General features: G+C 35.5%; 1 protein-coding gene across 3 annotated transcripts in view; it reads left to right on the top strand.

Moving 5' to 3' along the window:
* The window catches only part of Pde7a (phosphodiesterase 7A), a 106,694-nt gene that overhangs the window by 51,234 nt on the left and 41,429 nt on the right, over nt 1-14,031 (top strand). For 2 of the 3 annotated variants that reach the window (XM_026410011.2, XM_026410008.2), the window contains exons 2-3: nt 9,598-9,658; nt 12,531-12,614. In XM_026410011.2, coding sequence (XP_026265796.1) covers nt 9,598-9,658; nt 12,531-12,614 — 145 coding nt within the window. Of the gene's footprint in view, nt 1-3,347; nt 3,548-9,597; nt 9,659-12,530; nt 12,615-14,031 lie in introns of those variants that run through there. The other variant, XM_026410012.2, reaches the window with a different exon arrangement.

Genomic DNA, 14,031 nt, shown 5'->3' with positions numbered 1-14,031 from the left:
ATGATCAAAGTCATACCTTTTTTCTATTGATCAAACCTAAAATAGGTTGGTTTTTAACTTAGTTTTTCAGATATTAGCCTTATAAACCCCAGAAAGATAATAAAGTTTTATACTTTGTTCTTGTAGTACAACTTTGTTTTGGAAGGTTTAACTGTAACCTATGCAGTAATTTTGCTAGGATACTCAACTACTTATTATCTTGCTGTGTTTCACTAAGGATTTGAGACAATAATTAATACAAAAAAAGTTTATTAGTGTAAAAGAAGCAACTATTTGGCAACAGCCTTCGGGGTTTTTTTTTATTTTACTGAAAATTAAGGAGCCCTATAACTTATGAAGATAAGTTAGTACTAAGTATGTCTCAAAATAAGAAATAGTTTTAAAGCCATTAGGTTCATGACATTCAAAAAGTTAAGCATACTACTTTAAGAAAAATTGTGTCATCTGAGATTTTTGTAATATTTAAGTAATGTAAATGTGTCATTAGCAATGGAAACTTTGTGATTTTAGTGTGAACTCTTTTAATTTATATAGAAAAGTTTCTGATCTGAGAGCATTTCGTTTCGATTATTTCTGTATTACAGTGTCAGAGATATAGTAGAAATTTGAGAACTAGATGCTGGGGAACCATCTTAGGGAGCCAGCCTGTTAGCTGGTGTGGAAAATGAAAACTAAGAGCCTAGTCCTGCTAGGGGTCAGGGAAGGTTTCTCAGGCATCTAACTGGCATAGTGCAAGCTCCCCTCATGGACTGATGTGATTACAGTTAGGCTTGGAGTCGAGGTGAAGCTAGAGTGGTTAGGGCATTATCATTTTTAGATCTTAGATATTTTTAAAATTTGCTAAAATTTAAGGAAAGCCCACTCTGAGCTAACTATTCCTTCACAGATATGTTTAACTTCTATGAAGGGGAGGAAAAGAAGACACAGAGAGATGGTGATTTGCTCAGGGTCACTGAGCTCATGGCAACGAAGAAATAGACCTACACACTCATCTTCAAGCCCACTAGAGTTCTGAGATGGCAAAAATAATCTCAACAGAAATGGAATGTAGCTCAGTGGAAGAGCACTTGCCTAGGAAGTACGAAGCCCTGGGTTCAATCCCCAGTACTACAAAATAAATCTCACCAGAACTTTGGGAACTGCCTTTCTTACTCTTTTATTTCTTCTCTGGATCTCAGTTTTAATTTCTCCCTCCTCTCCCTTTCAATCCTTCTCTTTTAGACTAAAATACAGATTCTTATACTTACTCTTAGCCAAAAAGACATTTATAAAAATATCTTTTAAGTGTACAAAAAAACAGCAATTGTATTTGTGACAGTATTTGAGCAACTGATTGGAAAGGAAGCATGAAGAGAAGGGAAGCTAAGCATGATAGGAGTGGGCTGATTTAGAGTGTGCAACACAGGCCCGAGTGGCAGAGAATGACCCTGAAGCCCTTATTATCCACTGGCTCTGGCTGCACAACCTCCTACAAATGAGTATTGGGCTAAGACACACTCTGCTGCTTTGTCCTGTTCCCAGGCATCTTTGGAGTTTGACTGCTGAAACCATAGTGGGCTAGGGAGAATACTCAAAGACCCCAACACTGACATGTCAACCTGGTCTCATGACAAAATGAAAACATTGATTGGTGTAAGGATTAGCATATTAAAGTTTGGTAGTCCTGTAGCAAGAAGTGAAAAGTTTTCAATTGAGGAAAATTTTGATTTAGATATGTAAATTTTTTTATGCTTCAGGTTGACAGGTGTAGAATTCTTTTATTATCTTTGTACTGAGGATTGGATAATGAAATTAGCATGAGTGTTTGAACTACTCAGGCTCTATTCAAATATTTTAGAATCATCATTTGTTTACTGTGGATATGCAAATGGTTTTTATCTCCTGATGGACTGCTGTCCATGACGCAAGTCTCATGTGTGTAAGTTTAAGCTGCTCTCATCTCTCTCCTAGACCTCTGCAATGGAAGCTGAATTGCCCTAAAACACCTGCATTTACTGACTGAAGAAAAAGTCTTTCTAAAATCAAGTCTGCTCAACTACTTCAGCAGGATGAAGACAGTACACCTTCATGAGGAGGCCTCTGGTGATTCCCAGAGGTCTCACCTGGGTTCCCCACTGCTCCAGCCTCATCTGGCCCTGGCCTCCTGTGCTCAGGTTTCCCTGGTCTTCTGTCTTTTCTACTTGCCTTCCTTGGTTTTGTCTCCTGGGCCCAGGCTCTTCTTTGGTCTGCAGGACCATTCTTCCCATCTTTTTCTATTCTTGCTCCGTAGCAGGGAAGTTTCTGACACTCTGAAAACAAGTTCTTCACCTCTTAACTAGGTCAGACCCAGACTTTGTTGGCAGTTTCTGTGAACCTCATAGCTCTTGTTAAAATTGTAATTTCCAGTTTGTTTAATTTGATTACTGTAAATTCTAACTAAACAAGGGAAGGAGCTTTTTACTTAGTGCTTTTTTTCAATGATTTCATCCTTGCCATTGGGTACACAGCCTGGCACATAGTAACAGCTTAGTAAATATGCTGAACCCTTGAATGAAAGTTCATAAAAAGCTTTTTCTCATCAATACTACCCAAGAGTGTGTAATGAACTGCAGGCTTGTTAGGGGACAAAGCCATCTGTGTATCCACAGTACACAAATGATGATTCTAAAATATTAAAAAGAGACTGAATAGTTAGTAGCCGCCTACTACTATGGATGGTCATGAAGATGGGTGAGTAGAGGCACAGTCTGTGATTAGATGGCTCACTCAGTCACGAGAGTAAGACTTATACCAAAAATGTTAAGATATTAATGAGATTGCCAAGTGATTTTGAGAATAATATAATTTTAGTTATTTGAAAATGCACTATTAATAGCCTGATCTTTTTCAGTAAATCCTGAACGAGTGAATTATAATGTTAAGTAGCACAGAGAATATTTACGACAGTCTCTAACATTCATGAAGTGATTCTAGCTCCAAAGGAAATAAAAAGTTGAAGAAATTCAATGTTAGAAGTTGAAAAGAGTAAAATACATTAATATCTTCAAATGCAAGGATTATGTCTGTGAAACTGGCCTATGTGGAAAGAATGAGGAAATTTTTAGTCCTGCAAAGTATTTTTTGAAAATTGTTTCAAGACATTCTTTTAGCATTAAGATTGTAGGAGTGTTTGGGGCTAGCCTGAGATCCCTTCTGTCTATATTTTGGGAGATTGTTAGGTCAGCTAGGGTTTTCCCCCCTCTTCCAGCATTACTTAAGCTGTTCTACTCTAGCACTGGGGTTGTGGCATTAAGCATGCCATGGATAAGAAGCCTGGCTGGGCAGTGCATTCTCAAAAGTCAGGTGCTTACTCTTGGAAGGCAGCTGCTTGAGGTTCAAGGCAGTTAGTGTCCCTCTCTTCTGCCTCGGGACAGCTGGTTGTTTATCAGACTCCTGAGAAGTCTTCCTTGCTCATTGCTCACTGGTAAAGGAGAGAGAGAGATTATGCAGCGGGCTTTTGATTGATTCAATGGGAATTACATTGATCTGGTGTCTGGCCTTGGTTCTTATAAAGTGGATCACTTCTAAGGTAGGCCATCTTCACTCTTAGGATTGTGATATCAACCATTAATGTGCATATTTGATAGGAATAAAATAGGTAATTTTCTTCTCCTTTTGCCTCAGTTTCTATTTCTGTGATTAAGAGAGCCAGAGTTTTTTCTGCAAAAGGCTTAAAATTACTGTTTGCAAATTTTATTCTTACCTCACTTTATTCCTCTTCAAGTTTTTTTTAAACGGTGTTATTCCTGAGTATCAAAGTAGCTTTCTTCAGTTTCATTCCCTTAAAGAAGTTTTTATGATAAAAGAAGTTCAACTTTAAGTTTATAAAATAGAATAATTTAGGCTTTTGTCTATACATATTTTAAACATTTTTTTGGAGAATGTTACTGATATTTGACTATTCAACATATAATTATTGAGGATTTCTAAACAAAAATAAGAATTTTAAAAACTGAACTCACCCTCTGTCATATTCTCTTAAAGGTCTTTCTGCTGTTAAAACATATGCCTTAGCTATAATATATTGACAGAAGAGTAACTGTTTTTGAAGTTGAATTCTGAACATCAGGCTGCAGAAATTCTTGATGAAATGTTAGCTAGCTTGTTATTATTTAGACAAGAATAAAAAATAAGAAAATATTTAAGATTATACTATTTGAAATTATTTTTGCTTTACTTCTAAAAAGATTATATCTTTCATCCATTATGCCACTTTTTTCTTTCTGTATTAAGAAATTGAAAAGTATTAACATAAAATTTAAAAAGCTATCACTATTTGCTGAGTAACACTTTGCTGAGCAACATAGAGCTTTTATAAAGTTAATTTTCTTTTTTAAGCAAGACTTTAATCCCTGCTGTGTAATATTCACATCTAAGCAAAAACATTTTAAGTGTGTTTCTTACTTGGAGTGGTCTTCTTTTCTTAGTGAATATGATTGAAGCATAGTATACTCAAATTAAAAATTCTGGTGTATTAAAAGTTAAACATGAATTTTATTGCATTGACAGTTATTTACTTGTTTTTAAAGGATTAGCTTGCCAGGTTATACAAGGAAGGTCAATTTCATGTTAATAATGCATTAGGTGAATTATGGATGTTTTTGAAGTCTGTACTTTTTAATGCATCACCAAAAATGTAGAAGAATGCTAATATTTTATTTTTTTTAAAAAAGAATAGGAAGTGAATCAATGCAATATTTGAATTCTTTGGGCATTCAAACTACAATGTTTTTTTCTAGTACATGTAAGATTAGTATATTCTGAAAATGCTCATTTTGCCTTATCAGAGAAAACTGGTTTTAGAATTTTGGCTGTGCTTCATCTATTGCTTGTGTGATACTGTCTTTTGGTATTGTTACCAAGCATTTTATTTAGTGCTACTGTGTTTAAGCCTTGTAGCCATTAGTTTACTAATCTGCAAAATGGGACTAATAAAGCCCACCTTATAAAGTTCCTGTGAGAATTAAATGCGATATTGTATGAAAGCACCAGCATCATTTTCTGTTGTTACTTTTACCATGTAAGAAAATACACTTGCTTTTGTGAGCTAGATCATATAGTGGAAAACTGAACAAAGTAAATACAATGTCACTTTAAATGTCTTTGCTGGGTTTTAAAACATCTGTCTGTAAAAGTTATGTATTAATGAATACTGGGAACAATTTTAACTCCTTTTCTCATTTACCTTCAAATCAAATCTTTATGAAAGAATGGTTCACCCTGTTTCAAGGTGATCTAGTGTCTTACCAGAGCCCGCAGAACGCCTATGAACATGGCAGTGAACCCTTCGGAACCTTAACGTTTAACTTGTTTATGCTGTGGCTGTCAGTTTCTGATTAGCTCAGCCTCGCCCATGCTTTGACCTATACTAGTTTGCTTTACAAGCTGTTCCCAGAATGGCTAAATTAGAAGAGTCACGAGTAGAAGCCTCAGTTATTTCCATTCACTGGTGAGGTGAGGTGGGAATGTGGATGGTAGCCCAGAGTGCTTTGTGACTGATGTGTGACATAGGATTTTGATGAAATTTGTTTTACTATTTTTATTAAGAGTAAAAGTTTGCTAGTATACATTTTTTTGGTATTAAAAATTGTATTTTGCCTTTTAAACACAGTATTTGACCACATATTATCAGCATTTCTGACAGCTTTTTGTTCATTTCATTTCAATTAAAAAGATTTAACCAATTTAAGGCTTCAGAGCAAGACCATCCTACTGATTTTTTTTTAATGACAGCAGAATGCATTTTGATTCCTTGTACACAATTGCAACACAACTTTACATTTCTATGGTTGTACATGATGGAGCGTCACACCATATGTGCAGTCATACATGTACCGAGGGTAATGATGTTCATCTCATTCTACCATCTTTCGTGTCCCCATGCACCCTCCCTACCCTCGCTCCCCTTTGCCCAATCAAAGTTTTTCCATTTTTCCCATGCCTCCCCTCTCCCTGTTATGGATCAATGACCATCTTTAAAGAAATGTATGTTAAGTTTGTACAACAGTCTTGGTGTATAGAACACATATAATTTTTTAAAGCAATGTGATTCTAACATGGAAGTAAAATTTTATTGTTCCATTTCATAATTTATAGTATATTTTTCCAAAATGGATTATTTTAGATCACTTAGCAAGATAACTTAATAATATTCATCTTAACTTCTCAGTCATATTCATTAAGAAAAGAGGATGCTTGGATGTACGAAACAAGCATGCTCAAAGTGTTGTGCTTAAGTGTGAATCTTACACACCAGGGATTAAAATCTTGCTTGAAAAAGAACATTAGTGCATGATTTATCACTCAGATTGTATTTGTTGATAGGGGTGTGTGTGTGTGTGTCTGTGTGTCTGTGTGTCTGTGTGTTTATACGTGCACACACAGTGCTGGGGATTGAACACAGTGGCCTTGTGGATGCTAAGCATGTGTTCTACCACTGAGCTGCATCCTTGGCCCTTACATACCTATTTTCAAAGTCTGTTCTTTTAAAAACATTTTTTTTTTTAGTCTCATTTGGATTCATTTAGTAAAAACTGTTATGTACCTCAGTATACCTTTTAAGCTAAGTATTTGTTGACCTGTCTTAAGTTAGTATTTTATCATTAACTGAATAACTTGAATATTTGCACATCCCTAAGCAATTTGTTAATATATACTAAAAATTAAATTCCTCTTTCATTGCCAAGCTTTTGCTAAGATTAATATAGGTCTTAGCATCTTAATATCTAAATTAGTGATTATATGAGTCTAAAATCATTTACCTTAAAATAAATTTAGTATGCCACAGATAAATGATAATCTAGATTATTTATGTTCATTAGTTGGTTTTTGGTAGAATGCTGTTCTATTTTATAGAGAAATGGTGTCAGTTTTTTTCATTGTTCTCAATATGTGAAGTAATAAATGAGAGTTTGCCTTCCTAATTAGTGGTTATTTTAGGAAATACCCTTCCTATATTAAGAAGACTATTAGAGATAACAGCCTAAAATTTGTTTTCACAGGCTATTGTCACTGGACATTACCAGATTGATAGGTACTGATCATGACAAACTATTATATAATGATATCTGTAGTTTCCATAATATGTTTGAATTGATAGAAATATTTTTTCCATATATGCCCTGTTCAGGATGTTAGACTTACCCCCTATTATAACAGTATTTAGGGAAGGCCCATAATGTAATGAACTAAATATCTCATGGAGGGGATTGGAACAGCAGTCAGGAGTGGCTCCTTTTAGCATCAAGTGATGTTAGTGGCTGTACACTCTGGAATATACAGTTTCCCATGAAATAGTGCAGTGTCTTCATTAGCTAGTCCCTTGTTGGGAGATGTGTCAAGCATGATGTCAGGGGTATATTCTGTATGACTTAGTCCCTTGGGATTTGAGGTCATGCTTTTTTCTTGTAGGTGATTTTAACTTTAAAATTCATCTGTTTTGTGAATATGTAAGAACTGTGTGTGCTACAAAATTCAAAAGGTACAAAGATATATACATTAGAAAGTCTTCCTCTTACCTCTCTATCCCTTAGTATCCTTGGAGAATATTGGTTTTGATTGTTGGAATTTTATTTTTGTTTGAAATGTTTGTTTCTCTTACATTTCATGCACTGTTTTTCTTTTCCATGAAACCATGTAAAGGTTTAATTGAAATGTTCTGTTTCAAGGATATAACTTAAAGTTTTGGGGAGTTGTTTTGCATACTAGATTTAAGTGAGAACTTCAAATAGAGTAAACTTGATTTTTTTCCCCTTTGACATTTGTAGACATACAGTTAGGGACTGTAAATTGCATGCTGGAATTTGTTTCTTTTTTTTTGGTACCAGGTATTGAACCTAGGAGGCTCAACCACTGAGCCACATGCCCAGCCCTTTTTATTTTTTCATTTTGAGACAGAGTCTCGCTAAGCTCCTGAGGCTGGTTTCCAACTTGCGATCCTTCTGCCTTAGCCTCCCCAGCTGCTGGGATCACAGTTGTGCATCACTGCCCCTGACTGTGCTGGAGTTTTTTTCTGAGGGAAGAATATCATTCATCTTATAAATCAAAATGTGATCTTATGGCTTTAATATGTATTTCTTTTGTTAATAAGGTTGAACATCTTTTCTTTTGGTTTAATGGTTTGTTATTTATTAAATGTTTAGTATTTTCTTCACATATTTTAAATCTTGTATTTATTTATTTACTTATTAATAATTTTAGTTGCAGATGGACACAATACCTTTATTTATTTTTATGTGGTGCTGAGGATCGAACCCAGGGCTCACATGTGTGAGGCAAGTGCTGTACCACTGAGCCACAACCCTAGCCCCTAAATCTTATATTTAAAATATACAAAATCACAATACGATTTGTTTATGTTTTTTCTATTGACTATTTCCCCCATTTCTTTGCAGTGTCATACCACTTTTTATATTAATATTGCATAGTGCTGGTTTCATTTATTGCTGCTTTTTAAGAATTTTTAGGTCTGTTAATTTATGGATTACTTTTGGTGTGCTAGGCACTGTGCTGAATATTGGGATTTGTTCTGTATCTGGATACAGAAATGAACAAAGTTCTTGCCTCCACAGAGCTTAGATTTTTAATAGGAAATTTGGTCCAATGTATCTTCCAGACTTTTAAAATGTATGCATTTATATTGATCCTATTGTTAATTTATTCATCAATTTATTTATAAATTATTCATTTATTTACAAAAAACACATTATTAATTTATGTATCATGTATTTATTTAGAGTTCTGCTTTTAAATGATAGGTTCTGCTTTAGGGTAAAAGGTATTCTTGGGGAGTAAGACAGAGAAGGCTCTTACTTTTGTGGAGCTTCTCTTTTAGTAACAAGCAGCCAGGATAACATAAGCTAAGTGCCACACAGAGGACTGAGGAAAGGAGCTGTGGAACAGGCTGGCTTTCAGGGAGCTTTAGATTTGGTAGTCAGGGTATGCCCATCTGAAGAGATGACATTCATCTAAGCCACGAGAGACACAGGGACAGTGATTGCAGTGCACCAGGATAGAGGAACAGGTCAAGTGCAAAGGTGAGACATTTGAGAAAAGTTGAGAAGAGCCAGGAAGGCCAGCATGGCCACATCACAGTGGTGAGGGAGGGGGCTAACAAGAGGACAGAGACTTGTGCAGAATACTAAAGGCTCTGGAAATCAGAACCTAGAGTTTAGAACTTACTCTAAGTGTGATGGGGAGCCATTGGAGGTTACGGAGCAGGAGCTGAAATGTTCCCTCTTGATTCTATGTGAAGAGAGGACTGGGGGCCAAGAGAAGGAGCTGGAAAAGCAGCAGATTGCTTTTCTCCTTCCTTTTCCATTTCATATTTCCTGCATGTTAGTCCCAAATAGTTTTCACTTTGTACCTACTTTTATGGTAGTTCTTAGTTATATTGTATTGTTTGTCTTTCCCCTAACTAGAGAATTCCAGAGCAGATTCCATATCTAATTTCCTTTTGTATTATCAACTTCTCTTGCACAGTGTTTCACAAATAATAAATGCATGTTTGCTTAATTGTGTTTTAGATCACAATTCATTGTTGTGTATTAAAATATATGCTTTTTTTTTTTTTCCCTCTAGAGGCGTGGAGCTATTTCTTATGACAGTTCTGATCAGACTGCACTGTACATTCGTATGCTAGGTAAGCACTAATTTATTTTGTATCAATGTTAGTTAAATTATCATGTTATTTGAGGTAGAGGTATCTTTCATTAGGTAGCTTTCATCACTGGTTATAGCAGAAATTATTAATTTCACTGAAGTTTAGAATCTGGAAGCCAATATTGAATGTGATATGAATAAAGGAAAGCATTCTTCATGAAAAGTAGTATTATAGGGTTGCTTCATACTAAAGAGATGATTGCCAACATGGATGAAGACGAGGCCATGAAATACCTGATCAGATAGTCCTGTTGCTGGAAGTGTTTTGTTTTCAGTTGTCTGGCAAGAAAAACCATTTGTCTTCTTTTTAGTCCTAGTGCTTAAATTTTTGATGTATTACTCAATTTCATAGGTAAATTACTTCGCTTCATTCTTACACTCCATAATCCCTTCTTTTTAATTCATACTATCGAATATGTATATTCAGGTCCCAATAGGCAAATTTTCTCATTTTTTGTTAGAGGAATCTTCCTGTGCCTCTTCTCATCTCAGAATTCCTCCCTAACTTTAAGATACTGAGCACTGAGCCATCCTTATTTTTTAGCAACCTGTTTGTTCTTTGCTTCCTTCACAAATTGCTTTTCATACTCTTCAGACCAAATATTCCCCAAGGACCTCTTATTCCTTTTTTCTCCTCTTTAATTTATCTTGTGCATCTCACCTGCCTCAATTCTGTTCTAAGGGCTAGGGTATAGCTCTGTAGTAGAGCATTTGTCTAGCATGAACAAGGTCCTGGGTTCAATCCCCAGCACCACCAAAACAAATTCTGTTCTCCTTTAGAATATACTTTTTTCCTCATGAATGATCAGCTTTTTCCTCTTTACTATCTCCACTTCTAGAAACATGTTTAGGATTCTCCTATCTTTAAAGCAGAGTTTCAGACTCACATTTTCTTTAATTTTATGGACCATCTCCACATGGGTATGTTATGAATACCTCATGCTTAATGCATCTGCAAATTGATTTTGTGTTCCACAGGTCTGTTTGGTGGTCTTTTGCCATCTCAGTAAATAAAACCCCATTCTCCCCATTGTCAAGTCAAAAACTTAAGAGTCATTTTTTATTTCTCTTTCTTACATACTCCACATCTAATTTATGAGCAAATCCTCTGGTCAGACACCTGCAAAATACATGTAGAATCTCACCACCCCAGTATTGTTACCAGCCCAATCTAAACCATGGTTGTTGCCTCATCTCTTGAACTTGTTCCTTGACTGGCCTTCCTACATTCAACCGTGTGCCTCCACTGTATTCTAGTCTGCAGCCAGAAAACCTTTTCAGACAAAGCTAAGTCATCTTACTCTTCTGTTCAGGATCCTCCGATGGTTTTCTGAGAGAACCAGCCACAGCTATTACAATGACCACAAAGGCCCAGTGTGATCTGGTCCTACTGCCTCTCTGACCTCACCTCCCAGGAGTTCCCTCACTTACCTCTCTCCTGACAGAGTGCTTATACTTACTTTTCCTTATTCTCTGAAACCTCTCACTTCTGATAGTCTTGTGGTGCACTGTCTTACTTCCCTCACGTCCCTGCTTGTTTTCAATGGGGACTTCCCTTCACATGTTTGAATCACTGCCCTCCCCACCATTTCTCTTTAGTGTTCTCCATGTAAAGTCTTCCATAGAATGAAATTGTGTATTTGCTTTATTATTTGTTTTATCCCATAAGATAAAGTTCATGAGGACAGGGAATTTCTGTATTTTGCTTACTAATATATGTGGAGTGCCAGATGTGAGGAGCACTTTTTTGTCACACAAGAAAGGGGTGATTAGATCTTATGAGTTGGAGTTTCGGTAGATGGAATGAACCTGGAAGTAAGTAAGTGATGTTCTTACATAGAGAAACAAAGGGTAACAAAATTGCAAGAGCACAGGAGATGGGACTGAAGACTTGGGGTTAGGAGATTGAAGGTTGTAAAAATGTAATGGGAAGACTGCTGTCTTTGGAACCCACAGGGCTAGGTTTAAATCTTCACTCACTGTTTACATTAACTTTGTGGAAGGGAACATTGCTATTTAACTTCTCAAAGTCCAGTTTCTGCATCTGTAAAATGTGGATGAAGATTCCTTTGGCTCTTTGACTAGGGAACTAAATAAAGCAATGTCTGTAAGACAAAAAGAGGGCCTTGTGTATGGTTGGGATATAAATGTTTCTGTATAGAGAAATGGGTCTGTCCAAAAATCACATGAGTACATGTAGGAACAATACTGAGCTTGTAAACACCAAAATTTAAGAACCAGCTAAAGACCTTGGGTTGAAACTGATTATGAGAAGAGAGAAAGAAGATTGATCAGATCAAATACATAGAGGAAAGTATAGTAACATTATAATTTATTGCACATTTGTGAAATTGGAAATTGCTTGAGAATAGGTAATGTATTTTCTATTTTTCATATCCCTTATAGCCCATGATATGGTGTGAGACATAGAGTGACTTTTAAAAGTTTGTTCTGAAGATTTTCTGTCTCCTGTAAAATAGATTTGGTTTCCCAGTGGCTTTTTTTTTTTTTTTTTTTTTTTTTTGTAAACTTCACATGAGTAGCAAGGTATTAGATTGGATTATCATGCACCTGAGTCATCTTTCAGAAAACTAACTTTAAAATATAGATTATAAGAACTATTATTAGTGTAGGGGTACTCTAAAAAAAAATTTCCTTATCCAGACTTAAAACTTGGTGCTGAAAATTTGTGAACTCCTTCAAATAAATCAGCTCTTAACTTCTTGCTCCATATGTATCATTAATGGGATACTTCTTATGGATGTGATGCCATATGGGCCTCTTTTTGCATGTGGGAGCTTCTTCACAAATGACAGCCTTCTAAACTTACTTCTGCTCTTAATTCTATCCAGGAGATGTACGAGTAAGGAGCCGAGCAGGATTTGAATCAGAAAGAAGAGGTTCTCATCCATATATTGATTTTCGTATTTTTCACTGTAAGTGTTGGCAGTCACAAATGTTTCTTTTAAACTTTCAAAACTAATTTAGGTTTTCATAATATTATGTGGTTTTCCAAGTGGAAATAATACAAAAAACAAAAATTATTTTGTGTTTGGAATTTTTAAAAGCATTTAAGTCATAAGTGACACTATATTTCTGGATGTTAACAAATGCTTAACATTTGCTAATTGGAAAAGGGGGTATTAGGGGCTGGGGTTGTAGCTCAGTGATACAGTGCTCGCCTAGCATGTGGGAGATCCTGGGTTTGATCCTCTATACCACATAAAAATAAATAAAATAAAGGTATTGTGTCCAACTACAACTAAAAAGTAAAATATTAAAAAAAAAGAAAAGGGGGTATTAAAATATTAACACTGTTTTAGGGCTGGGGATATATAGCTCAAGTGGTAGAGTGCTTGCCTCACATGCACAAGGCCCTGGGTTCAATCCCTAGCACCACACACACATACACACACACACACACACACACACACACTCACTATATATATATATATATATATATATATATATATATATAGTGACATATACATATATATATATATATACACACAAAAATATAGACACTTTTGTTTTAGTTTTTCTTTTATAATTTAACTGTGAAATTACTTTCGGATATTCATTTCTTTTAAAATGTTTTTTAAGAAGTCATTTTTATTACAACTGATTTGTCTCTACTACTCTAAATAATGTTGTTATATGAATGATATTTTATAAAGGTATTTCAGTAGTTTAACAAGGTGTTACCATTTTATGTGAAAATGCACATCACCTTCAAACATCTTGGTAAAATGCATATTTTAGAAGCAAAAATTCTGCGTGGGTCTATCCTATAATGTAGGAAAAGGGAAAAACAGAACTTCTAAACCCCTTCAATATTAAGTACATTAAATCTGTTTCTGGAGGAGTTCCACTTTTGGTCATGTTGGGTAAAGTAATTTGGATTAACACCCTAACTGAAAAAATGAGAAAAACTGGATAAAATATGAAAGACATGTATTCAGTGTGTCTAAATATTAATAATAAGGCAGAAAGATGAGTCTGGCTTTTCAGACCACTCTTTCCTTGAGTAGCATGTGCTGATTCTGAGAAAGGTTGATAAGAAGCACTACAGAGCTTTCGATGGACACTTAAGGCTAGAGAAGCAAAAACAAGTATATAAAGCCCACCAAGGTTATGGGGTGGTTAGGTACTGGTAAACCCTTCATGCTTAGGTTGGAACCCCAAAGTGCTACCCACACACTAGAAATAAATGCCAGCTTTGAACTATCTCAGTCAGATTATAGTTGATCCATGACTAATACTTTCTGCTTAATGAGGGAAAGAAACTTACTTGTCCTTCGAGGTTGCTAGCCTCAAACACAATCGTGAGAAATAGCCCAGGCTAAATATTCA

Source organism: Urocitellus parryii, chromosome 7 (assembly GCF_045843805.1).
Source record: "Urocitellus parryii isolate mUroPar1 chromosome 7, mUroPar1.hap1, whole genome shotgun sequence".
NCBI classification, from domain to species: domain Eukaryota; kingdom Metazoa; phylum Chordata; class Mammalia; order Rodentia; family Sciuridae; genus Urocitellus; species Urocitellus parryii.
This window is presented reverse-complemented; position numbering and strand designations above follow the sequence as displayed.